This window comes from Acanthaster planci, linkage group LG14, assembly GCF_054643075.1.
Source record: "Acanthaster planci isolate LZ-2023a linkage group LG14, COTS_SCS, whole genome shotgun sequence".
NCBI lineage: Eukaryota > Metazoa > Echinodermata > Asteroidea > Valvatida > Acanthasteridae > Acanthaster > Acanthaster planci.
In genome coordinates this window covers 2,114,547-2,142,192 of record NC_141790.1, presented here as the reverse complement: position 1 = coordinate 2,142,192, position 27,646 = coordinate 2,114,547, and the positions used below count along the sequence as shown (strand labels likewise).

Sequence of the window (27,646 nt, the reverse complement as noted above, 5' to 3'; positions counted from 1 at the left end):
CAAACGTTGATTGATCTGGTTACGTTGAATTGTTTACAGGTTTTGGTTTTTTTTTCAAAGTTTTGATAAGAGTCCGAGCCCGCCTGTAGCTAGCTGTGGTTTATGTGATAGACGCGCTCTCGTACCGTATCAGACTAGTTTGCACCATAGAGCAAATCCTTGCTCTTTGCGCATGCGTTGCTTACATGGAGTAGATATAACGGGTGACACACCACAAGTCCACTCCCATTTGCGCCTCCACCACGCGTCTAAGTGGCATGTGTCCTGTGTAGTAAGAAGCACGCTACTGGTAACCATTAACAGTTGTCTTCACCACAAATAATGGCAATTTTTTCAGAGTACCAGTGAAAAGCTCGGTCAATTGAGCCTCCTAATAAAAGACCCTCTGCTTCAATGATAAAATTTGTCTATCGGTATAATTCTTTAAATAGTACTCGGAAGTCTCTCAGTGTTTCCTTAAAAGTGAAACCAGATAAAATTTGTTCAGTTTGTATTTCAGTTTTTTAGCTCATTCGAAAATTCCTGGCCAAAAGATATCGGTCAAAGGTCAACCTGTTCATCTTAGGAAGGTGCATCGTACATGTGCAAGGTGCAAGCACTCGTTTGTATATGAATTTTTTGCACTGTACTTCCGGATATTTGGCGTGGTGCAGCACATACGATAGAAGGTCCATTTGGTTTTCCGTGTTGAGGTAAGTTGTGAGATTTTTTCTGTGGTAAACTCCGTCTCAAAAATTTGTTTTCTCCAAATATCAGGAACGTGATGAATACACTTTTTAATTTTGAAACCTTTTCCGTCGACACTCTGGCTTCTTTTGCAACGATAAATTGCTTGAATTGTTTACAACGCGTAGCGACGATTCAGGGCGATATCTTTTATTGTGTCTTTTTGGCCCTAGCTACATGTATGCCAATCAATCATGCCTATGTTACTATGTACAGTATGTGATCATGTAGCGTGTCTGCTGTTGCTTCACCTATGGAGGTACATGTACATGCCTGTAGTGAGCTGTACGGTAAGACTCCATATAGCCAAGGCCTATTTTTATGGACATGATTAATTTTCCTGGGTAATGGTTTGTTAGCCATCAGAATGTGATAGAATGCCCTTAATGCCAAATTTAGCATGAAATATACATGAATGTCGAATCATTGACATGATTGATTGCATGTACATGTAAGTCTAAGAACCATGACTCAGTGTAACAGTGTTACATGTAGGATGTAGGGTATGTCTCTTTGTGCACAGTGCCTAGTGATAGTGTGATGTTTGTGTGTGGTGTATGCACGGAGGTAGAAATACGGTGAATGGAACTCTTTCTGTATCAGCCTTGATTGATACTTTCCTTGTGAAGTTCAGGAAACAACACGATGGTCCCATCACTGATTATAAAATTTTATACATGCATGAAATAATTCATGGCATATGAGATTTTGGGTCATCTCATACCCGAGTCGAAGTTAACTTGTACCCGGGTCAACTTGTACCCTGGTCAACTCGTACCCGGGTCAAGTCGTACCCAAGTTAACTTGTACCCCTTTCATTAGTCAGTACAAGTGATTGGATTTCAACAAATAGTTTTTTTCTCAGAATTAGTTTCAGAATATAAGGCAGTGCGAACATACATTTACCCTGCGATTGTTGGTAAAAACAACGGGAACGACTCTATTACGAGAAAATTTTTAAAAATATATTTCAAATAGTTAATTATTATTAAACTTTAAAAAAACTGAAAATAATTCATTTTTTATTCTTTGCAGGTAAAGCATACATGTATCTCTTTTTGGAAAATGTGGTGGCCCTGAAAAGGGCTGTTTGGTTTGATAGCGGTTGCCCTGAAAAGGGCTGTTTGGTTTGGTTGGCCTACAGTGCGGGACCATTCAGGTACTAGATGGCTGAAGTTGAGCTTCATTCTCCCAAGACTACCCAAGCGGGAAGGTTGATGGCCAGTCCCCAAATACTCCCAAAATGGTGATGCATACTACGCCCGCAAAAAAAAAAGTTACACTTTTTTCTAATTGTCTATCAAATTTTATTGCGAAAAGAAGTCACTCAAAACATTTACAATCGTAAACAGCACATCATTAATACATTTATTTTACTGGCCCATGTGCTTCTGGTTATACAGTACTGTCGCAAACTGTACTATAAATTTTGTGATAGAACTGTTTGGCTGGAGGTGCTCGGGCTATTATTTTACTAATTCACGAAGAAAAGAAGTCACTCAAATTATTGCATGCCAAAAGCTGCAATTTCAGTCGTGCTTGTTTCCATTTTGTTCATGCTTATACTGCACGCTGTACTTGTATTCGAATTTGTTTTCCAACAACGTTCAACGTCTGCCGCATAGCCCGCTCTGATGTACAGTGTGACCATTGGCATCAAGACTTCACAGGATCATCTCTAAAAAAAAAAAGAGAAAACATGGCGACGGCAGTAACAATTCAACAAATGATATTTTTTCATATTCATTATCTTGATTTAATATTCCCAACAATACATGTCAACAGAGCAGAGAATATACATGTAGGAATGCACCGTCATTTCTGTCGTCATTTGCGGCCAGGAGAAATGCTTCCATTGGTCAGATTCAATGTGGAAATTCATAGGGTACGAGTTAACTTGGATACGACTTGACCGGGTACAAGTTAACCTGGGTACAACTTGACGCGGGTACGACTTGACTTGGGTACGACTTAACTTGGGTGTAAATTTTGGGGTACGAGCTGACTCGGGTTCGAGTTGACCCGCTACTGCATATGATACCGACTATGATACTGAAAGTGACCACCAATCAGATGGTGGGGATTTATGAAGGTGTACAATATTGAACGCAAATTTATGTGAACTCTTGAGGGGACTCTGTAGGTGTATTGAGACTCTGTCTGCGAGAAAAAAAGCTGTGCACGGCAATATGCTCACACAAATGAAAGTTAGACATTTCTTGGTGTTAATGCACATGTACGTATTATTTTAAGCCATTTTATGAAGTTCTTTTAAATTTCACAGTGTACATTAGCCATGTTTGTTAAGGCCTCAGATTAATGAGCCAATTTTGCTTAATACATGTACTTAGGAGGCCAGTTTCCTGTAGCTGTAGCTCGCAAGCCTGGAAAAAACCTAGTACAGTAGACAATGAGAAGCAGTCTTAGTTTTAGTGGTGGGAAGAAAGCCCCAGAGGAATGTTCTGGGTAAAATCCTCGGAATCAGGTAGGGACTGAAAACCCAATCCACATGTGGTCCGAGTCGGGAATCGAACCCGGACCGTAGAGGTGGAAGGTGAGGAAAGAACCATTACACCAACCTAACTCCCCTGTTATTCACAGGTTAGATGCCTGTGAACTCCAAACAAAATGTACATGTATCATGAACATGTACATGTAGCATCACTCTCACTGATGTAAGCTGGGTTGCTCTGTCAGCCTGTGTAAAACAAGGCACAGAACTGCCAGTATTATGCCATCATTGCTATGGGCCAAACCTAGTCAAATCGTGAATCACCCACACATGTTAATATGCTCATCCTGTGGGAACGTTCTGCGCAGCACTGTGAGTACCCCTTGCAGATGGTTGGATCTCTAAATTGATTGCTTGTCGGTGTTCATGTACGTTATCCTGTTCTCTAACCAGTCACCACTTGTTACATGTACATGTTTCAATGCAAACTTATGAATTTGATAGTATTTCAGTTCATTGTAAAGGCTTACTCACATGTACTTCACACTTCAGATGATATTACTGCAAAATTGTAGGGTTGGCATTTTACATGGGGTTTTGAAGTGGCTTTTGATCTCATTTTAATTTTTTTTTTCAAGTTTTTTTCACAATAACATACCAGTGCATGTGCCAATACATCTACAGTACCTCTGTTGTGCTCATGCACAGAAGTCAGATGAGATTTGATAAATTCAAATGACAATAATTGACAAGTGTAGTGCCGTTCCCATGAAGTTACAGGTGCAGGATCACAAAAGTTGGTAATAATGGCAGATTTTAAAAGTGATAATATTGGTCGCAAGCCACTGTTGCGTGGTAAATTATGGATGCCATGTTTGTACTAGTTCCTGTCTGTGTACATGTACATGTTCTAGAACACATACATGTACATGTATATACATTGTGTACATGTACATGTATGTACATGTACATTGTACCTTACCCTCTGCACTGTAAACCGGTAGCACGATGCATACACGCGTCATGCATGTCATGTACACACATTTTGTGCAAGGTAGGGGAATGTGGTTACACGCTGCACATGTTCATCTGGATTGTTCATGCACACTTGCTTGTCATACTTGTATACTTAATTACTCCAGTACTTTAGCTTTACTTTTACTTAGATTACTTAACTTTCACCTTTTCTATGTATACTCAATGTCACCTTTTCTATATTCAATGCACATGCAGATCCTTAATTACATACATGTACATGTACCTGTACTTCAACACCAGCCTCATGTAATCATCGTACGGTACGCTAACAATAACCCAATTACCATCACTGGTTACTTGTGAGTCTGTTCTGAGAAACTCTGCAGTACAATGTGTGTGTGTGCAAGGTAACAATTAATCCTCTCCTCTGTCATGTTTGTGAAATGCTCAGAGAAAGGCTTGATGTTGGTCTGGGCATGGAGGAAGTAGATCAAAAGTTAGGGTGAAAGCTGCAACTTCCTTTTGTAATCAAGTTAAGCAATGACTAATCTGGTTTTCCTCACTAATTGTGTCTTATGAAGGGTTTCATGGTAGGCCATGTTGAAATTAAAAGATGTTGTGGAAGTCACGTTACATGATGTATGTGGACATACCGGTACATCATGTACATGTACATGAACACGTATGCAGAATGAAATGTGTACTATTATTTACAGGTATTGTGTTTTGTTTTGCAAGGGTAGCACCATTAGTCATCAATGAACTGTTCTCCCCGGGGGCTTGGGTAATTCCCTGACTACATACGGCAGTTTGACAGTGAACTGACATGCAGTCTTATTTCATATTTCTAGGATTATGCTGTGGTACTGCACAATGTATCTCATATTTAGAACCAGCCCTGGGTGCAGAAAACTTGACCTTTCAAATCAGAAAAAATATGCATTGGCCAGATTTATTGTAAAATGAAATTGATCACCCGATGGAGTTTTTGCAGTGTCTTACATATTATTAAATACCGGTATTTCTCGCCCCAAACTCATCTCTTTGTCTCAAGCCTGTGTGAGGCTCTGCCTCAGGGCACTCAGTGTTGTCTACATACATTTACATGTACAATGATTGGCCATGATGAAATAGACCTGACTGCCTACATTGTGCCTTTGTGCACAAGCATGACAAGATAAATGGTAACCATTGAAGTGTGAGGGTGTGTGGTCAAGACATCTGCTACTATACTTCAAATCAATGCATCACAGATGCTACCGGTACATGTGTACCTCCATGCACATGAAGAAAGCCTCTGTGGGCGACATGTCTTCAGGTGCCAAGTGGTTACATTCTAAAAATAAGACAAAATATTGTGGAGCTGTGAATGTGTTCTTTTTGAGTCAGGATTGTTTTAAAATCTTGTTTCATGATGTCGTACGGGTACATGTATGTACCGTAAGTGTGTTTTGGGGCTGAATAGTACATATCATGACATCAGCACAAATCTAGCTTTTAAATATCATTTGGATTGGAATAAAAGTCCTGCTGTCTTTGATTTCTTTCAGTTTGCTTCTTCAACTTCATCCGTTTTTGAAATTTGTTGAGCTGATGGTCTGCTCATCGATTTTCCCATTGTAAATTACGAATTCCAAATAAATTGAAAAGGTCAAACCATATCAGCTCTAGTAACCATTATAAACCCAGTTACTTTTTTCTTTTTTTTTCAATTTCCACAGTTAAATCTCATCACCAATGAGTGACGAAATGGAAGAGAGCCCTCCTGCTCCACCCATGCGTTACACCAGCACCGGTGGGACGCTAAAAGGCGACGCCTCCAGCCCAGGATCCAAGCCCCTCCCAAGCACACCCACAGATGATGAGAAGAAGAAGAGAAAAATCAAGATGCCCTGGCAAGGCAAAAATGAAGACAAATGTAAGCACCGGTACATGTGCGAGTAATGCACATGTACATGTATGTTTGAAAGTCATATCCAGTGCAAATGCAACATGGTACAATGTGCCACCAAGCATGCCGAGAGGTTACCACAAGTTTTAAAGGCCATTTTTTTCAGTGCAGAGTGTGAAATGGTTGACAAATTCCACCAGCTTCGCACATGAAAGTTGATGTTTGTTGAAGTTTTGTAAGCGTATCAGTATTTCTCATAGTGGCATTTAACAAATCTTTTCTTTTTTCTGTTGCATGAAATGTCCCCCAGTTGTGCATACATGTACATATATCTGCTTACATGCAACTTGTGGCAAGCCGTCCATACTTTTGTCGACCGTAAACTTGAAAAATGGCCACCCTGTGGCAACCTCTCAATAACAGTGCATACAGTGTCCATGTGCATAATAACAATAACATGGAAGAAGTTCTGTACGGTACCCCTTTATACTCCATGCATACAAGGTACGTGTACCTATACAGGTACGTTGTATGTGGGTTTGCTTACAAGTGCAAAGCACAGGCGGAAGTTGCAATGTGCATGTACATCTACACCTGAATAGACCAATCCATTAATCCCTGTCCACAGGTGTTTTGACAAATCAAAGCAATAATGTCCATGCACATGTACATACAGGTATACATACTAAAGTTCAGCCTTTGTGCACACAGTTTGGACATGTACATGTACATGTATATGCACTATACTTGTACATGTATGTTGTCTTTATTTTAAATAGGGGGCCAAATGTGTGACATGGTGGTCAAAATTTCAAAATTGCCTAAACAAATTCAAAACTTTTTGATATGTAATTGAAAAATCCATACAGGCAATAAATGTAAATGATTTTTGCTTTGAATAACTACTTGACGTGTACAGACTAAATTTGTGCAGTGGTGCAGGAAATTATTAGATGTTCAACAGAGAAACCAAATATGATGGTTCTATGCATGTTATTTTTGGTTAGTAAAGGTTTCTTTTCAACTGTTGCCAATTTGGTTTTGTACATACAGTGTACTATATATTCTCATCACAAGTTAATTTTTCTAGATATTGTTTCAGGTGGCATAAAAATGGGCAAGCATTTTCCCCAAAAATTCACTTTTGGGCTGTTTAAAAAATTATTTTGCAAAGTTTCATTTGATTTAACACAAAGTTGCTTTTGGCACAGCTCATTGGTATGCATGCCATTTAGCTTGCGCACCTTTTCCAGAAACATTAAGTGTTTTGAAGTTTTTAGTTTTTTTTAAAGAGCTTTATGACTCATTTCAGGGGTAACAGAGAAACCGGTTTCTTCGTTACACATGGGAAAACTGTCACAATACAGACATTAATTTACACCGGGAACTGCATTAGATTTGCTGTAACAATGGCAACAACATTTCATGTCTGCAGTCAATGAATAGTGATCTCAAATAAATTAAGGATACAAACATATTCTAAAACCTGTCCATTTTTCCGATGAATGGGAATTAATGCGAAACAATTTTGATCTCATAAAGCATTACAGTTGTCACCAAACATTGCACATATTGCAGTGGCTTCAACATTTGTGAATAAAAAAGAAACCTTTTATAATGAAAATGTAAAAAAACTTAGGATTGGGGCATAAAAAAGAATTCTTGTTAAAGGAGAATCTTGTATTTAAAGTGCTGTTATTAACGAGGTTGGACTGTCATGACTGAACGGATAGGCCTATAAAAACTTGTCACGCACCCACTGGCGTACATGTAGTTGACAGTTAAAAACATAACTTGTCTTTACTGGATAATGAAGAAATTCCAAAGAGTTCAGAGTTGCAGAGATACCGTATGTCCACATTTTTATTCAAGTGGAATGCGAAGAAAGTGTGATGTCACGAAGCATTTATGCCAAAAAGGTCAACAAAAAAATCCCCATATCCAATTTTGTGATTTGAGCTGCATACTAATGTTCCGGTATGTTGATGATGTCACAGCACGCCGGCCCAGTGGACCATTCACAATATAGCACCAGCATGCCGAGTCGGCACGGCACACGCGCGCCGGTGACTGTTTCCCGAGAGGCACTGTTTCAATGTGGTCACTGCCACCGAATGTTCTGCGGCTCACAAGACAGTAGCCGGTGCACATGTACCGACTTGACACAGCATGCTGTGAATGGACCACTAGGTCGGCGTGTCATGACATCGTTAACGGACATTAGCATACAGGTAAACTCGCAAAATGAAAATGGTGATGTCGACAGGCGTTTCCGATTCGAAGGGTAAAAATGTTTCCTTTCATACGCTCATTTTATTTGTAAGTTTTAAGTGGCTATCATGTTCTTTTTTGGCAAATACGTCAAGTTTCAGGTAAATTCTACCTTCATGTCTTGAAAAGAAACCCGCAACTTGTTACTTTTTGTCACCGCGTAACGTCTGGGTAACGAAAACTTAGATTGAAATTTCTCAACGATGAAGGAATGGCGGGAACTTGGCATGTCTGTGTCATGTGACGATCACGTGACAGGGCATGCAGGCTTGCAGTACGATCCCGACTCGGGCAAACATTGAAAGTTGCGCGAACTTTTTTGTTTACAACGTAACGATTTTGCGAGTAACCAAAATATTTTTTGACGAGATGAGACAGGTTGTCTTCAGAAATGTTTGAGATCCAGACACAAGTTAGTAGGAAGTATTTTGGGGAGTACTTAGAGTTGATATTTTAGGTTTTTCGAAATGATTTGCGACAGCTTTTTGTTTGTTTTAAGCAGCCAAAAATGATTCTAACTTCGTAACAACTGGAGGAGCGAAATGTTACGTTGTTATATCAGATTAAGATGGCACCTGTATTCTCAATTAAAATGAATTTCACTTGGAAGTTTATCCAATATGGTCATACATGTACACACACTTAACATGCTTAAAGGGACAATGAAATAGAAATATTTAACTAAATTGTACTAAAACCCTTGAAATTGCGCCTCCGAGTTGACCTGATTTGAAATTTTGTTTTGCAATTGTAACCCATATTTTGGAGCTTTTTTGGTTTGTATGCTAATGCACATTTGCCTATTCTTGAGAAGAACTGTGATAATCATCCAAGGCACCAAGCCTCCATGTTGCACTGATTTGTGCACAGAAAATTTGTAGATTTTTTAAAACACTGTTATCATAGATTTCATTTTCTGTGGTAATTTATTGTTGTGTAAGTACCGGTACATGGCAATAATCAAGCAAGCGACCTTTTCACATAAATGTTTTCAGATAGCAAATTTGGAGTTCACAATTTGAATATGAAAACATGCAAACTGAACCATGTGTTTCTTGATTTACATCCAAGGAAAAGCACCCTCACTTGTCCAGAAAAGCTTGTTCAATTTGGAATATTTAAAAGTGAACTTTTCAGTTCATGTAACTCAAAAAAAAAGGTACTTAGTGACTCAATGTACATGTTGAGCTGTTTGCATTATTCTTTATTTCTTAATCTGTTAATCATCCTCTCTTAAAAAGTCAGTCTGCATACAAATGCAGTATGAAGCCAATAAATCCGTGGTACATTTGCAGACCTGTGCAAAACATTTCCTCATTGTTAATGTACATGTATGAATTGTACAATGTGTACATGTACTGTAGATAACCACAACTTGGTCAATAGTCAGCAGAGTTCAGTTGGTGGTGGTGCACTGGTACCAGTGGGTAGTACAATATGCAACACACTTTGCTTTGTTGACTGCCGTATGTGATACAGTTTTAAAGTGAACAACAGGAGCTCCCGCTCAAAGAATGGATGAAAATAGCAGTGATCAATTGTTAACATCGCTGATACCGTGTTTTACTCGAGCAGGAAATAATTTTTTTTCATAAGCACAGAGTGCAAAAAAAAAATCTCTTCACTTGTTCATTCCATCAAGGAAATTCTTGACACAAATTGATGGATCTTATCTTAATGCAGTCGGACTGTCCAACTTCAAACCCATTCATGCGTGCCGATGCATGCCATTTGTGAGGTTGAAGCACCCACTGTGCATGTGGAATTTCATTTTGTTGTGGATACCATTATGTTATGATTTAGACCTGCTCTTTCTCAAGTGCATGTACTGTACATGTACATTCATGGAGAGTGTGTACTGTATGGTACATTTCATAAAGTGCTGTGTTATCGGTATATGCTTCTACAGTGTAACGTACATGTACATTTTCATGCCAGTGGATATGTGTCTAACATGTCTAAGAATCAATGTGATGTTTTCATTTGTTCATAAAAATTTGCAAGGGTTTAGCTGTTAATACAGTACCGGTTACCGTAGTTGCTCTTTCAGCTAAGTTAATGGCAAAATTGATTAATTTGACTATCCTGAGAACTGACAGGGACTGATAATGTTTCGAGGAAGTGTTAACTCTAGAAAAATGAGCATAATCTGCATTTAGCTAAACCTTTGATGGCTCCAAAATTTCCGGGCTTGAACCTGTGTACAATGCACATGTGAAGACATCTTCACACGAATCTGCAGCAAGATTGCCCGCACACCCAGTCAGCCGTCTAGGACTGTAGCACAACACCACAGTAACGATGAGAGTTGACAGGACAGGAAATGACGGGGAAGTTTCGGTGTGTCCTCCTTGGAGGCTGGGGATCAGCAGAAACGTGTCTCATTACTCATGACAGTCAGGCCCATGAAGGGTTTTTATCAAGGTCATAGAGTAGTGAAATCTGTGTTGGATCTCAACCTCCTCCGCAGTCGGAGACAGCGTTCCCCCTTATGTCTAGGAAACTCTTCCTGTTCCTGTCAGCTTGAGCCATGTAGATGGAACAAAATCCCCCAAATCATTGTTCACATTTGTTGTGCTATCATTCACACAATGGGGAATTGATAAAAACTGAGGACTTAGATTTAAGTCATGCCCGCAAGGTTTGTCGCAGTGGCTTTTCACTTTGACATGCCATGTATGAATATAACGTGGGAAGCACATGTACATGTACATGTAAGCACCTACATGTACGTGTCAGATCATGAGGAAATCAGCTGATCAGAGGAAACGTTGCATGCCTGATGAGTTCACCCTTGCAGTTCTTCTTTTCATTTCCTCCCAATACTGCAAAGTTGTGAATTGTAGCCTTCTTTCTTAAGTACTCACTGTGCCTGAATTTTCTACTGTTATTGCAGGTTACATGTATGTGCAGTGTAGGCCCTACCTGTACATACACATGTATGCCTGTGGTGGTACATGTACATTTGTTTCAAAGACCTTCTGTGCTCAAAATTAATGTTCATGTTTATGTACGTGTCAGTAGGATGTTGATTATTTTTAAGACAACATTTGCTTTTAACGTGTTTTTAAAAGTATAAAGCACTCCAATAAGGTACTGGTACATGTATACATGTACATGTACATGTACATGCAGTTCCAAAATACATGTGTAGACTTCCTGCATGCCCAGTCAAGCCAGTTGTGGTCGCCGTTTTCACATACAGTGTGTACATGTGCCATAAGCCTTTTGCGAGTTAAATTTGAATAAAATATGGGGTCACCAGGCAAAAAGCATGCCCCGAATCACGAGGTAAATGCATAGCAACCATGTCTTTAGTCTGTGGAATTCAGAATTATGTTCACATGTATACGTGTGCAATCGGATAACTGAGTGTACCAGATTTTATTCAAATTTCACTCGCAAAAGGCTTATTTACCAGTATACATACCAGTACATATACATGAAATCTATCTTGCCAAACCTAGTACATGTACACATGCTTGATCACGTTTGTTGGAGTTGGACTGTGTTGAATCATTTTTGATCTAGCCTCCAGCCATGAAAAAAACAGTTGAGCAGATCGACCCTCATCGCACTTTTCCGGGGTGAAGATGGAAAACCGATAAGAAAATTCAAACAAGAGATTCGTGTACACTGTAATGTTCCTCTCCACACTTTGTTTTTCACAATAAAGAATGCCTACATGTAGCTTGCTTTTCAAAGTTGTACATAATCACATACTCCGTACCAATGTGTTTGTGTGTTCTTTACAGCCTCTAAGCAGCGGCCAGAGATCAGTTACCCCACCAGCTTTGAACACACCGTGCATGTCGGTTTTGATAGCGTCACCGGAGAATTCACGGTGAGACTAAATGGGGAGTGGGATCTCAAAATATGTTGGGGTATTTAGGTGCGTTTGTTTACAAGAATGTATCTGATGTTTGGGTTAAGTTTTAAAGAGAAATGACATGGCATCAGCCATGTTTACATAACTTGGACATCTAGTACCTGAAAACTTCTATTGGTTCACCATGGATACATGTACATCTATAAGGGCACCATGATGATATGGATTCCGTTCATGCATTTGCATATAATGTGGAAATGCCTGTGCTTGATACTGAACTTGTTTTGTGTACAAAAAAGGTGTGCAATTTGAGCAGGTTCCAACCGCATAGTTAGTACAGGTAACCGGTACATTTAATTGCAAATGCAAAACTGCTATTATTTCCCTAACAGGGTATGCCAGAGCATTGGGCCAAGCTGTTGATGTCTTCCCAGATCACAAAGACAGAGCAGAAAAAGAACCCTCAGGCCGTCCTCGATGCCCTCAAGTTTTACGACGACAGCAACTCCAACAGAAATGAGAAGTTCATGACTCAACAGAAGGTCATCCTGAGCAGTAAGTTCTAGGGGACCCGCATGAAGTTGTGTTATGTGGATTCCTAGTCAAGTAAAGTGATCTCATGTGTAATCCCCTTTGGATGGGGTGTGCTTAACCACGTGGAGACAGTATGATATTTGGCCTGGGAAAAAAAATCTTGATTTTTTAAAGTGCATAATGTGTGTTTCATCTTTTCCAGTACAGTCAAATGTGAATGTAAAATTTTTCTGACCAATAAGGCGTGGTGTTTTGGCACGTGAGCCTCAAGTTCATGAGCAAAAAAGTACCTACAAGTAACTAAACCATCAAAGTTTTTCTTTCCACTTTATCATTCAACCTTCACTTGTCCTTACCTGCCTTGACAACTCTGCAATGGTTATAATATGCAGAGACTAATCTTGCAAAATGTACATAAAATGTACTGCTGTATTCTACTGTACATGCTGTGAATGCTCAATACTCTGTCAGAACAGTCCATGTTCTGTTGCTCTATTCCATATTAGGCGTGAATTTATAATTGAAAATAACGAACCTGTCAATTAGACAAACAAAAACAACAATGTGAAGTTTAAACTATTGGGCTGCATAATACGGAAGTATTTTACCGAAGATGGAAATGATACTTGCATTTATACCAGAATATGAGCAACACACTTTGGTGTGGGTGTAAATGTTTCTTGACCATTTTGACTAATCTAAATGAAGTGTTTACTGATCTTTACAGGTAACAACAAGGGATCACTGGAAGACTCATTTGAACAGACATCACTCAATGCAGTGAGTATACGCTAGCCGCTCTTGTCTGTGTTGTCACTTATCCAAAGCAACCTTGTGTTGACAAAGTGATGACTTTTCATTGGAAATCTGGTCACTGGAATGGGCCAGTAGTCAGTACTTTAAATTCCTATATCTTTCTTATTGAAACGTATTGAAACGCTCTTGTCTGCGTTGTCATTTATCCACAGTAACCTTGTTTTGACAAAGTGATTTTGCAGTGGAAATCTGGTCACTGGAATTGGCCAGTATTCACTACTTAAAATTCCTGTATCTAATATTGACATTTCTGTGGGTAGTTATCTGTGTGTACATGTACATGTAAGTATCAATGATGGTTGTCAATATTTGTTTACCTAAGTGGTACATTTTCCACCATGTGTGTTTGAAGTGGTCGGTCATCAGGTCATCAGGTCATTTTGATAGTGGCTTTTACCTGTAAAATGTGTTAATAAGGACAGACCACCGTAGGCAGTATGGTAAAATCTAGTAGTTTGTTTTTGTCATGATAGCTACCAGTGGCTTTCTAAGCCATGGTTTGGATGGTTTGTAGAAATGTGACTCATTTATGAAGGAAGGCAGAACACAGGCATGCAACTTTTTCCTCGGCTCAGCTGATTTCCTCATTTTTCACTTCACACTCATGCCACTGAAAAACGCTACAAAGTCTTGTAAAGATGGGAATTTCCTCATTTTTTGTCCAAATACAAGTTCCATGCCTAAGAATATCCGCATCTAAGTTGCTTGGCAAGTTCCAATTATTGTTGCTATACTGGGCGATTCGGGCAAGGTTTTGCTTTGTTACATAAGAGATGCCTTGCACCGGTACACTCTTTCCAGTGGATAAGAAGGGCACAAAGGAACCAATCCTTTCCAGAGATGGTGGTCGCTATGCAAAAGCTTGCCCTGAATCAAGAGGTATAGTGACAGTGTCTTTAGTCTGGGGAATTCAAATTGTTATGTTTATGTGCGGTAAGAGAAGACAGTGTACCAGATTTTATTCAAATTTAACTCCCGAAGGCTTATTGCAAACCAAGTGTCGGTTGTTGTACAATGTGCATTTTGGCCGTGGGTGCAAAGCATGAACGGCATACCAGTATGCATGTTATGATAGTCTTTCTAATGTCATTCTCGCTTGCAGAAGCACCCCCCAAAATCACATGACGATGAGGACGAGGATGATGACGATGAGCCAGCACCAGCCATTGCACCGAGGCCAGAACACACCAAGTCTAAGGTAAACTACGTGGGCATTTTTCAGGACACCGCTTTAGCTGCCATCAGAGGGTCAGCTCAATGGGCGTGCCCGCAGCATGCTGGGAAGAGGCTGATCTCATACAACTTTTTGACACAGGACTCCCATGGTCAGAATCTTCAAAAGATTGTCCTGGAGAGTTATGGAAAATTGGGGAGAAACAGGTATCCTGGAATCCTGTCATCAGAGGAAAAAGAGTTATGGAAAGTCATTGAAATCAAGATTATTCAAGGGTCTTTTTTGATGGGCCATATGTAATGTGATAGCGGAATATTGAGAAATTCACAGGCTATATCCTTGTTGGTCCATTGTGGTGGCTGTGGTACTTCTCCAGTTCTTAACTCCAAAACAACTTCTCTCTGCAAAATGGTATTAAATGTCATTGAAACTGTCATATTTTAGGCCTCGGGAGTCTAGGCAAAGTCATGAAATTTGGTTTTAGATTTCTGAGGGAACCCTGGTTTTTGTATTTCCGAAACCAGGCTGATCTACATACATGTAGGTAATTTTGATGTTTGGCAATTCCCACTGCCCCCCCCCATCTTTAATTTTCATACACATAAGGGCTCTGCAGCGCATATTTTGTTTCCAGAAAGCTGTGGTACTGGGTAGTTACATGTACGTGGAGTGAAAGTCGTGGAAGTTACATGTACGTCATTCTTGTTTCACGGCTGTGCTTGTTCTCCACAGAATGCATTTGTACAAATGGGAATTACTCAGGCATAAGAACAAGTAAAGACTCCACTGGGCGATACATGTAGAATTCACCTGAATCCTGTTAAACGCACCTGGTATTGTGAAAGAGGATTTACAGGTCTCCCAGCATGAAGTGGTGAATTGGAGCTCGATGGCTCATAAAACATTGTGGCAGTTGTTCCCTGTCCAGTGATGGACCATGGTATTCAGGAAAGGTCGCAAACTTACTTTAATAGTCTGTTGGTATTGTTTTTGCTATTTCTAGAGACTTCTGTCGAATCTAAGATCAATTTTGCCTGACTGTCAGATGTTAATGTACCGGTGTGAAACGAGTGAAGAAACAGGAAACCTTTGTACAGTATGCCTTTTTCTGAAAATGTCTGGCTAATGTCCTCCCGCCAGATATGAGTCACACTTCACTATAGTCCGACAGCTTGTTAAAATCCATGTGTGGTTTTGCTTACGCTTATGTTTTGATGAAGTCTTGACTGTACAGCACGGCCACTAATACCGGTATTTGTGTTTATGTACATGCCCGTACATTGGGCATTAACCCTCCTATGCTGAAGTCACTCTTTGGGTCAGTTGGTAAACAGCTGAAAGAAGCTGTGTTGTGTTGTGCACTGCACCAACTGTCCCTCACAGGAATATCAGATTGCACTTTTGTGCTGCCCAAGAACTGTGCCTCACTGTTTCATGTGCATCGTTGTGCAGCAAACCAAATGCAGTGAAGAGGACTGCACAAAAGACCCTGTGTCATTTTGTGTTGGCAACCAACTGTGTACACACTGAACCTGTGCATGTTTGTGTTCCATATAGAAAACACATGCAAGAGAGTGACTGTGGGCACTCGTGCATATTTGTGCTGTTAAACCAAGGAGGGTTAACTGCCCTGGTGTTGTCAACCACACAGTGACAGAGGACCTTGAAACACAACATGATCATCTACCGTATATGCCTACTCAGGCAAGGCTGATGGGTTAAAACGTTGAGCATGTCTTGAACACCCCCCATGTTTAAACAAGCTAATACCCCATTTGTTTTGGACACACAAAGTCCAAGAAGACCGTGAAGAGAGAATTACTGAATTGAACTTGGCTGCTGTGCAAAGCCCATGTAAATATCATTCTTGGGATGCGCCCAAAAGTGTTGAAAAACATGAGGTTTCAGTCAGAAATGTCATACAGATACTTTCAAATGACTCTAATAAATCAGCATTTGTGATGTTTGTGTGTATGTGAAGAGTTGGCCGGTAAAATCTTGCCTTTTTCAAAGACAAAAATTTGGAAATAATGCCAACTACAAGTGCATGAAGTGCAAAAAGCATGGTTTAAGATTCATGTGGAATACCTTTGAGACATTCTCACAAAAAGAGTGCAGTATGAGTGAATGGTGTAACACTTCAACCTCCCTCCCCCATTCAGTATTACTCCAGGATTGAACCACCACCCCCCGAAGTTACCCCTGCCCCGGCCTCCCCTCCACCTGTGGCTACCACCAACAGTGCCGAGGGTAATGTGCAGAGACCCAGAGAGAGGCAGAAGAAGAAGAAGATGAGTGACGAAGAGATCTTGGAGAAGCTGAGTAAGTGATGGCGAGGAAAAGCCACGGACGTCATTTAAATAATTCAGACTCTTGGGGCCTGTTTGTTTCACGCGGATCCAGATTACAATCAGTGATCTGTCATTGGTTCACTGACTCCTGAACCTGCCTAATTGATAGCGTTTAGGTGCTGCATTGTGTCTCAGATTGCAACAAGGTTATGTGGTTGTGCTGTGTTGAATTCACTGCACATCATACATTATACATGCTGAAACTTGACAGTTGGGCTAATTTTCATAACAATGGAATCTTCATCACTATTTATGCCGTATACGTACAGTATTGCATGTAGGTGCAAGCTCCACATGTTTCTCACATATTTTGCCAGTGATGAAGCTTTGGCATATTTCTTCCTATGTAAGGTGAAGCACATGGCACTGTGGTCTGTGCCAACGACAATGGCAGATATGCATGCATATATATACATGCACATCTATAATGGGTCACATGGTGCAGTAGGAGGGTCCTTTAGCCTACTGTTAACTGCGTGGTTGTGGTCCTGCAATGAGACATCCTTGCGCAGTGGCCAAAATAAAAAGTTTTCTTTTGCGTTGTATTTACAGGGCAGATTGTAAGTGTTGGGGACCCCAAGAAGAAGTACACCAAGTGTGAGAAGATTGGTCAAGGAGCATCGGGAGTAGTGTACACAGCAATTGAAGTTGGAACAGGCCAAGAGGTGAAGCCTTTTTCGCGGAAACTCCTCCCCCCCAAAAAAAAAATCGAGAATGCTTTCATGGCAGACCAACTGAAAATCAAAAACAGTCGATCATCTAGTACTTGATCTGTTCATTGTGAAAATTTTCTGCTTTTCCATTCCCAGAATGAAAAAAAAAAAATTGTTACAGAGATCTGTTTGGGCTGCAGAAGTCAGTTGCACTCACTTTCCCTGAAATCAATTTTGGTATGAGGAAACCTAAAGCCACACATTTGGCCCATGGAAACAGTTTGCTACAGTGGCTGCTCCAGGACAATGAAAAATGTGCACTTAATATGGAAGCCACACAGGAATTTTTGTTTTTACAGCTAAAAGAGGTGTTTTTGTCATATCAGATGTGTCATTTTGAATGCATCCCCCTCACTTTTTGCACATAATTTCATTATCAGGTGGCTATCAAGCAGATGAACCTCCAGCAGCAACCCAAGAAAGAGCTGATCATCAACGAGATCCTGGTCATGCGAGAGAACAAGAACCCCAACATCGTCAACTACCTGGACAGCTACCTGGTCGGGGACGAACTCTGGGTAAGACGAGAGTTGCAGTTGCCTCTTACAAGAACTCAGATATGGCGCGTTGCATGTATGGGTTCATACATGTACATGTTTGGCACGGCAGATGTGGAGCACTCGATAACAAAGTCAGCATAGGTCTCTCACGGGCCACCTAGTCTCTATTCAATCATAGATATACCAGTGAGCAGTAACAAAGGTATTCCTTCTCATTGTCTGTAGCTAAGTTCTGCGTTAAATAATATAGGTCTTGATCTCCTGGGATCTGGAAACACAGAAAACATGTTCTCTCTTTTTGTGCCTCAAATGGACATTTTCACCATTGTTTTTACAGATTTGTATATCATATTTTCATGTAGTATTCAGTAGTTGTACTTATTATTTGGTGTTTTGATAATTCTGTTAATGTTTTGTAAATAAGTCGCTTTTCCTTTGCACAGACGCAAGCCACAGTTGACTAGCCACATGGCTGTCAGAACATGCCACTATGATATGAAAAGTGAAATGTCTGATTTCCTGACGGCATGGTATTCCAGTGTACCCAAATTCTGAATCGTTAATATTGATAACAATGTCCTTTCTACTTGTGTGTGTGTTTTTTTCCCAGGTTGTTATGGAGTTTTTGGCAGGAGGTTCTTTGACTGATGTTGTTACTGAGACGTGCATGGACGAGGGTCAGATAGCAAGTGTTTGTAGAGAGGTGAGCAAAGGGGAGAATTTAGGGCTGTGCCGAATGTATGAATAACCGAATATCTGACTGATTGTTGAATATTATTCATCAAATTTGAATATTGGAATGCAAATTCTTGAAAAAGGAAGGGAAAATTTTCTTTGTTTTTAAATAAAAAATTGCACTATGGAGGCGTGTTTCAAGCAGATTCAAATGAAAAGTGACAAAAAGCGTACAACAACAAAGTAACTTATTCATTAAACAATTTAAAAGGAATAGAAATTTTCAATGGCAAGAAGTCTTGTTCATCTCTTATATCTTGCTAAATCCTGGCTGGAGATACTCTTAGATGTGAGAAGTTATTATGCTATTATATTGATTGTAATGTACAATTGTGTGTGTTATTGCAACTGATTTTGTGTGCGGTTTATTCATCAACAATCTGCTGGTCGGTATGACCGAATTTTCGGATATGCGATCAAGTTGAAGGTCGAATATTCAAAGAGTGGATTATTTGAATCGACTCAGCCCTAGGAGAGTTGAAACTATCTCATGTTATATTTCCACTGGTCAATTTTCCTTGTTAACCCCTGCAAAAAATACACCAGTGATGTCAGGCAAAACTCATAGCCAAACCCAAACCCATTTGAATTTATTTTCGATATTTTCATGTTTCAGGTATGATTTTCATATAGACTCCAAGATCATATCATCTACAAATTTAAAGGGACCATGAAATAGAAATATTTTACTAAATTATACTAAAGCCCTTGAAATTGTGCCTCTGGGTTTCAGTTTACCTGCTTTAAAAGTTTTGTTTTGCAATTTTAACCCAAATTTTGGAGCTTTGGGGTTTTTTGCCAATGCAAATTTGCATATTCATGAGCAAAACTATGATGACATCCAAGGCACTAAGCCTCAATGTTGCACTGATTTGTGCACAGAAAATCTTTAGATTTTTTTTAAAAACTATTGTCGTAAATTTCATTTCCTTTAACAATTTATTGTTGTGTAAATATATGGCAATAATCAAGCAAGCAATCTTTTCACAGAAAAGGTTTCAGGTAGCAAATGTGGAGTTCACAATTTGAATGTGAAAACTTGCAAACTGAACCATGCCTTCCTTGATTAAAATCAAAGTAAAAGCCCCCTCATTGTCCAGAAATGGTACGTCTTTTTGGAATGTTTAAAAAGTGCACTGTTCAGTTCAGGTAGCTTAAAAAAAAGTCAAACAGTCTCCATACATTTAAGTAGAGAACAGAGATACACAAAAAGTGATTCTAAGAAAAAAATTATTTCCTGGATCCTTTGATAAGGTAAAGGCCCGAAGGCCATTATATCTCAGTTGCTTTGCAGTGCAAAAGCTAGTGAGGTATTTGGATTTCTTACGATATCACCTTTCTAAAACACCCGTATCAACAAATCTGGCTAGTAGATTAGGAGCCATCTCATAACTCACCATGAGAAGCTGTTGACATCTTGTCAAGTCAGGGATGCAGAATTCTTTATCCACAATATTCCTCAAGTCGGTTGGTTCACATAGTTTCTCTTAACTGTTGTTTGTGGGTCCAGTTACCGCACATACATACAACATGCACCAAGTTGAAAATGGTGGGGTTCAACCCCTTAGTTGGTTTTACACGGAATGACTTTGTAGAAAGAGAGGTGACTGAGGCTAGCTGGCGTCCCTGCTCATCATATATGGTTGCATCTCTTCCTTTCCTGGTAACCCGTATATACTTACAAGATTTCATGCGGTAGTGACCCTTGTTGTGTTTCAGTGCCTGCAAGCTCTGGAGTTTCTTCACCGCAATCACGTCATCCACAGAGATATCAAGAGTGACAATATTCTTCTCGGCATGGACGGCGGTGTCAAACTCAGTAAGTGGTCTTTCCTCCACAGCTTCAGAGGACGGACTGTGATAGCTACATTGTTCTTTTGTTGAACTACTATTCTCTAGTAGTTGTTTGCTCAAACACAATGAAGCAGCAATTCATGTGATTTGTTCAGCTCGGCAGACTACCCATTTGGAGGGAGTAAAACGGTCCAGTTGGATAATCTGTCAGTTCAGATCCATAATACCACACTAGACAGCAGAAAGCATCAAGCCCTTTGCTGAGTAACAGTGTTGGAATGAGTAGGCACATGTCCATCAAAAGACTTCCAAACTGTGTATCGTGTAAAAACAGTTTGGTTCCTAAGAAAAGTATTGTTGCCTTGAAAATCTGATAAGAGCTGCTTTTCAGAGACAAACCAACTTTTCACATTCATCTAAGTGCCAAAGTGAAGTTTGTTTTGGCTGTCATATTTAACCACTGCATAAGTTGAAATGTGTGGAAAGTGGTCATAGGCACCAGGAGTGCCGAAAAATATGGTCCTTTCATTCCAGTTGGCCTTTTTAAAAGCAATTTTCCTTGAAGATTATTAAGATTGTCAATCACAACTGAACTCGTGTCCTCTTGGTTGGCGCCTACAGCCGACTTTGGGTTCTGCGCCCAAATAACCCCCGAGCAGAGCAAGCGGACGACGATGGTGGGCACCCCGTACTGGATGGCCCCTGAGGTTGTCACCCGCAAGCAGTATGGGCCCAAGGTGGACATCTGGTCACTGGGCATCATGGCCATCGAGATGATAGAAGGGGAGCCGCCCTACCTGAACGAGAACCCCCTCAGGGTGAGTCAGTCGATTCCTGTCGACAAGGCAAAGTGATCTCTCTGTGCAAGGCCCTGATTAGTGTCCGTACAATTGAGGTCGAAGCACCAGGTGACCGCTCAGTGTGATTCCCTGAGATCAGCCACCACGACAGCAGGCAATCAATTGGGGAGCAACCGTATGTCATACGTTGTAAACTAGACAGTGAAGCTCATTTCCACAGAAATTAACCATGGATTCTTTACTAAGGGAATAAATACTTGTATGTGATCAGGGAATGAATGCTGATAATGTCCCTTGCCTTGGGTTCGGGCATTATCAGCATCCACTCACCTAGGCTGGCCAAGCACATAGTTATTCCTACATGTATTTATGAATACCGTTTGAGCTACAAACTCAAATTTAGTTTCAAAATTATAAGTTTTAAATAACCTTTTTTTTTCAACAGTTTTGCCTCAATTTTTTCAAATACCCATCAAGCCTCCTTATGGTATGCTCCCCTCTGCAGTTAGTTGTAAAAGATTTCCTAATATGGAGGTTGGTGCACGCATGGAGTGCGCTGTGTGTTGATTAAAGAGCCATTATGCTAGGGCTATTCCGTTTCTTAAAGCTAAACTGGAGATTCAGTTTGATGCATTGTATTTATGGTCAGGAGCTTTATTGACACTGTGGGTTTCACTTCTTAGCTGTAACAAAAAATGACCCGGAAGTTCGCGAAATTTAAGCATGAACTGAGGTAGCAGACTACTGTATCTATGTCCATGTTTGTGTCAGCCGCGATAAAGCACTTCCATGTCGTTCCACATCGTTGGGAACAGTTTGGCAGCGCTGCCTGCGTCTCTCTAGGTCAGGTTGGGAACTAGGCTCAATAAGTACTCTATCTTGCACAGAAAAGGCTGAGTGGCAATACACAGAAATGTGTTCACATTGCAGGCACTGTACCTGATTGCAACCAATGGCACACCAGAGATCCAGCACCCAGAGAGGTTGACAGCTGTCTTCAAGGACTTCCTCAGCAAATGTCTAGAGACTGACGTTGACAAGCGGGTTGGTAGCAGTGAACTGCTGCAGGTATGTAAACTTTCCATTTTCTAAGACAACTTCTACTCGGTGAATAGACATGACAGATAGGTAAGGTAGAAAAAGCCTTTGTTCGGCCAATGTAAACGTCTCCCCCATCCCTGAAAAATGACGGGATTATCTCCACTCTATGTCAGTGAACAAGAGGCAATGTCAGCTGATGCTTATAATCACCATTTTCATGAAGGGACACTTGGGCCCCAAATCTTAGGGGTTCTTTGGCAAAATAGGCTATGCAATGCCTACAACTTCAAATGGTGATCAATTTTTACCAAATCTGCTGAAATCAGTCAAATCATGGTTTTCTACGTTGGGCAGATTTTAACTATACCGCATTTTGTGTTTTCGTGAAGAGGTAAATTTGTCTTCCATAGACACAGCGTTAGCAACAAAGGGCAAATTTTTGGGCAAACTCATTTTGCAGTTTTCATGTAGAAGCGAGTTGAGTTTGACGCTGGCAATGTATACAAATGTAACAATTTTGCACCTGGCACATGCTATAGCATGCTATGACAAAAGTCGTCTGAATTTTAGCATTTTCACAAAGAGGCAAACTTGTTTGTTTACAAAATAAACAAATTTAACCACTTCGTGCCGGGGCATTTTTCAATGTTGATGATGCTGGGCCGGCATGACTGTCATTTTTTCCGTTCAAAAATTCATCATTCCATTTAACGGTCATTTATAGCCACACCAAGTAATCCTCAGGCACTACCCTAAGTTGACAGGTGACCTTCATTGACACCCGAGTATTTCAGCCAGGCCTGCAGCCTTGTAAACAGAGCCCAGATTGTGTGGTGTTATACAACTGTCTTTTGTTCACGAACCTGGCTCACTGCACTGCTGACCTCTTTTCAGTAGGGGCCAGATTAGCGTGCAGCGGTGCTGTGTGGCTCATTGCTGCGGTGGTGGAGCGCTTTTGTCCCCGGTGGTAATCCGCTTGCTCTCAATGCCCCAAACCCTGGTATACGGTTTCAAAATAACACTGGATTATCACCACTTTTGAGAGTGAAAAATGCCGGTAATGCCCAGCAGCCTGGTCTTTTGTTCGGAGTACAGTCTTTTGTTACAGGGCCCTGTTTCCTTTGTCCGAGTTCGGAGACCCCGGCCACGCATATAAACCATACGGCTCCGATTTTGGAGTCCCCGGCTGGTAGTGGTTAAGTGACATCTATGAATATTATTTAGTAGCTTTGTCTTTTAGGATCCCTTTTTCATGCAGTAGCTTTCGTAAAGTCAAACGCAAGTCAAATACTGGGGAAATAAGCTATTGAAAAAGAGACCAACTTCAAATGCGATTTTCTCGAAACCAAAGTCTTACTCTCCGTTGAAAAATTTGCCTCTTTGTGAAAACAGTGAAGTTATGTGCCCAACATTTCATTTTTTTTGGAGGGGGCCTTCTTAAATAACATGCTCTGTTTGTCTTCTGGTAATGACACCTGTTCTTACCAGCAACTCCTGGCAGAGCCAAGACTTCTTCCCAAAAGGGATTGTTTCCATTTTGTACCTGCAAACAAACCTGTTTGTATACCACTCAGCCATGCAAAGCTCCAAGTAACACTTTTTTTTGTATTTGAATACTGGATCAACTGGATGGTTGAATGTTCAGATATTCAATTACTTGATCTAACTCAGCCTTGTATTTTGTACCCATCTTCTCCCCTGACTCTAGCACCCCTTTCTGAAAATGGCCAAGCCCCTCAAGAGTCTGGTGCCCCTAATCATGGCAGCCAAGGAAGCCAGCGCCCGCCACTAGTCTCCAGTAGCCGTCTCCACTGGTGCCTAGTCTCCTCCTCAAGTCTTGGTCCTTGGTAGCAGCTGGTGTGGTATATAATTATGAACATGTAAGTTTTGTTATCACTTGATTGGATGATTCAAGATGACCAGTTTGGAATTCCCTCCCAAGTATTTCTAGCAAGTCCAGGCAACTGACCTTTCTGATACTGTTCTTGATACCGATTATCTGGGGCAGATTTGTACGTTATTTTTTATAACCTATTTTACTGTTACAACTCCCTTGTTTTTATCAGTATAGCCCAACAAGTTTTTAATCCAGATTGTGTGGCCTTAGCGCCTGTAGCCATATCAAGGATTTAACAGTGTACAAAAATGGTGGTCTGTTTTATCGGGGCTGGCATGGCACTATTCCTAGTGGTAGGGTGAATTAACTTTTAGCTTGTCTTCCTTATATTGCCCTGTAATATGTTTCATGAAATGTCAAAGTTTCACTTGTGCATTTTCAAGCTAGCACTGAACCTGACAGTGTCGTTTGAGTCCTCATTAGCAGCTTGGGAAATCCCATGTCCAGGTACAAAAAAGTTGCCACTTTTCAAGAAATGTTCATTTTTTTCCTATTCGTTTTAGAATCCTTAAAGAATAATTTCCGATTAGCACCCCCATGCCTTTGTGCCGAGGAACCTAGCCATGACCGGCATTGTATGTTGTGCACTAAGGTGCCTTGACTGGGCCTACACAAGAGTTTAATCCCAGTCCAAACAAACTCTCCATGGATTGGGCTCCGTAGATTTTTTAGAATACGTATGTCATAAGCAGTGATGCGTAATACATGTACATTGAGGCCACTTTGATTTGTACATGTTTTGTGAGAGAAAGTAAGTTAAAGAGACAAACCTATCTAAGCAACCTGAATTGTTCAACTAGTTTGATATACATGCATTTTGTATATGTTAATTTGATATTTGTTAAGAATTATTGAAGGTCATTAACCTAAACAAGGAAAGATTGCACGGTGTATTTAATGATATGTACATGTAAATACCTACTGGTACATGTAGAGTAGAGGCATATTACCTAAAGTGTAGGGCTTCAATGCAAGGTAAAACCGTTTATGCTCGCAACTATTTGCATGAGATTAAGGCTAAACAGACTGTGGCACTTTGCATACCCAAATTCATGGAATGACCCTGTAGTGTATGTGTACTTGTATATGGATCAATAGCACTACGTGGATGCTTCAGATCCGTGAAGTTACATGTAGTACATGTAGGTGTGTACATATTTGATTTGGCAGGGGTGCACCAAGGATTATCAGAGGGGGGGTGGGTTTCAAATGCAGCGGCTTGGGACCCCCTTATGGATTTTGAGACTAGAGGGATCCAGGGCGTGCTCCCCTGGGAAAATTGTTAAGAAGGACATCAAATCCAACAATCCGGTTCATTTTGAATGCCCCAAGTATCTCGGGATAGTTTTTGTTTGGTTTTTTTTTTTTTTTTTTTTTTTAGAGGATTAGGAGAGGATGGGACCAACCCCTAATCCACCCCTAGGGACAGATTCAGGGCCTTGCCAAGTCCTCTCCTTATTGATTCCTTAATGGCTGTAGGTCTTTTTTCCATGAAGCAGTTGGTTGGCTATGTGTGGTCAGGGTCCACCTTGAGTCTTATTTCTCCATAGAGCTAGCTTTGTTTGTCTGGTATGACCCAGAAGTACATGTACATGTTGTCACCAAACCAGTTGACAATGCGCCACCAGGGACAGTTTTGCCAATTTTTAGATCTGCTGTACAGCTTTTTATTGACTTTATTTGAAAAGGAAAAAAAAAAACCTAAAGGAACCGTAGATGTCACAATTAATGTAGTCGTAGATAACTAATTATTTTTGTAATTCTGAAATTTATCCTATGGATAGTATTTTGCAATGTCTACTGAAAAGTAAGAGTTGGAATAATTGGTGATGTCAATAGGTATTTCTAAATTTATTTTGTGTTTTCCGCACAGTTATGAACAAGGATAGGTTTTTCTCGATTTTTATTGATGGAATGATAAATAGTGCAAGTGCATTGTAGAGACCAGTTGGTCAGACGTTTACCATGTTTACAGTTCTGAGAATCTGCAAATATATGCAAAGATGGTACATGTAGTGTATTCCCCCCCCCAATCTCTGCCGAGTCATCTACAATCATTCCCACCAACTAAGCATTGCTTTGAATTCATGGACAGTGGAAGCTATCAGATTGCCATCTCAGACAGCACTCAAAAGTGGTAAACCTTGAACAGAGTTGAAACTAATATGACTGTCGAAAATTTAACTCCTCATCGTTTGGCAGATGACCTGGTTCATTTGAAGTGCATCGCTCAAAACGTGTCTCCCACGTCTATCTGTGGCGCTATTGGGGACCATTTAGGAATGAGATGAGTATCGTATCAACGTGGATTATTTCTTCCAACACGCTTATTCCATTTAGGACACTCCAAGTTCATATCCAACTCACTGGATCCAACTCACTGGATCCAACTTCATTTCAAACAAAAAGGTTGATGTGTGCATACATACACGTAGGTTTCTTTTCAAAAGCCGCATGAAAAGGTAAAAAATGAACACATTATCCAGGTTTTTTTACAACCGGCATATTTCCCATACCGGCACTCCTATAATTTCCATGGTCAACAGTTAACTGAATACCACCCTGTATGCGTATCCCTCTCCAGGTGACGAATAACCTATTGTCTCAGTTGAGGCTGTGTGGGTGTATGTAGCTTTTTGTGCGCCCCCACACCCAGCTGCACCTTAATAAATTGAGGTATATGTACAAATGTGAAGAGAAAACATAATCATCGCAACTTACAAGCCACCTAACTGTTCACCATCGACTTTAGTGAAAATAAGTAATACACAATCGTATTTATGTGTTCTAGTGAATGCAAGCAATAAGTTCATTGGCTCGAATGGAGCCAGTAATCTGTAGCAAGTGTCTATGTATGTGTGATAGAGACAGTTGATGCTCACGCATTGTTTCATGGGAAGCAGATTAATCAGTCATTGGGTAGAGAGAGATTGCTCTTTGTAAAACACGTATCGAATCAACATGGGAAATGGTGCTGACATCAATACTTAAGTCTTTTATGGATGCTATGAAGATGAGGATAAGAAGCATGTATATAGATGCAAATTTACTAACTTAACGTGTTTTTAACAGGATATCCACAATAAATCACTTTGGAAACACAGATCGTAAAAAAGTGTGACCTTCTTGACATTAAGTCATAGA

General features: G+C 40.3%; 1 protein-coding gene across 3 annotated transcripts; it reads left to right on the top strand.

Moving 5' to 3' along the window:
• The first annotated feature begins 220 nt into the window (after positions 1–220).
• Positions 221–27,605, top strand: LOC110985992 (serine/threonine-protein kinase PAK 1-like). 3 transcript variants are annotated; one of them, XM_022247548.2, is made up of 14 exons: positions 221–692; positions 5,878–6,074; positions 12,074–12,162; positions 12,540–12,702; positions 13,409–13,461; positions 14,600–14,695; positions 16,834–16,993; positions 17,575–17,687; positions 18,116–18,253; positions 18,846–18,938; positions 20,690–20,789; positions 21,386–21,582; positions 22,495–22,632; positions 24,314–27,605. In XM_022247548.2, the coding sequence occupies exons 2-14, from the start codon at positions 5,894–5,896 to the stop codon at positions 24,395–24,397; spliced, it is 1,605 nt and encodes a 534-aa protein (XP_022103240.1). In that variant the 5' UTR covers positions 221–692; positions 5,878–5,893; the 3' UTR covers positions 24,398–27,605. The 3 variants fall into 3 exon arrangements, with proteins under 3 accessions (XP_022103240.1, XP_022103241.1, XP_022103242.1); XM_022247549.2 differs by lacking the exon at positions 221–692 and adding an exon at positions 788–1,016; XM_022247550.2 differs by lacking the exon at positions 221–692 and adding an exon at positions 1,762–1,972.
• The last annotated feature ends 41 nt before the right edge of the window (positions 27,606–27,646 follow it).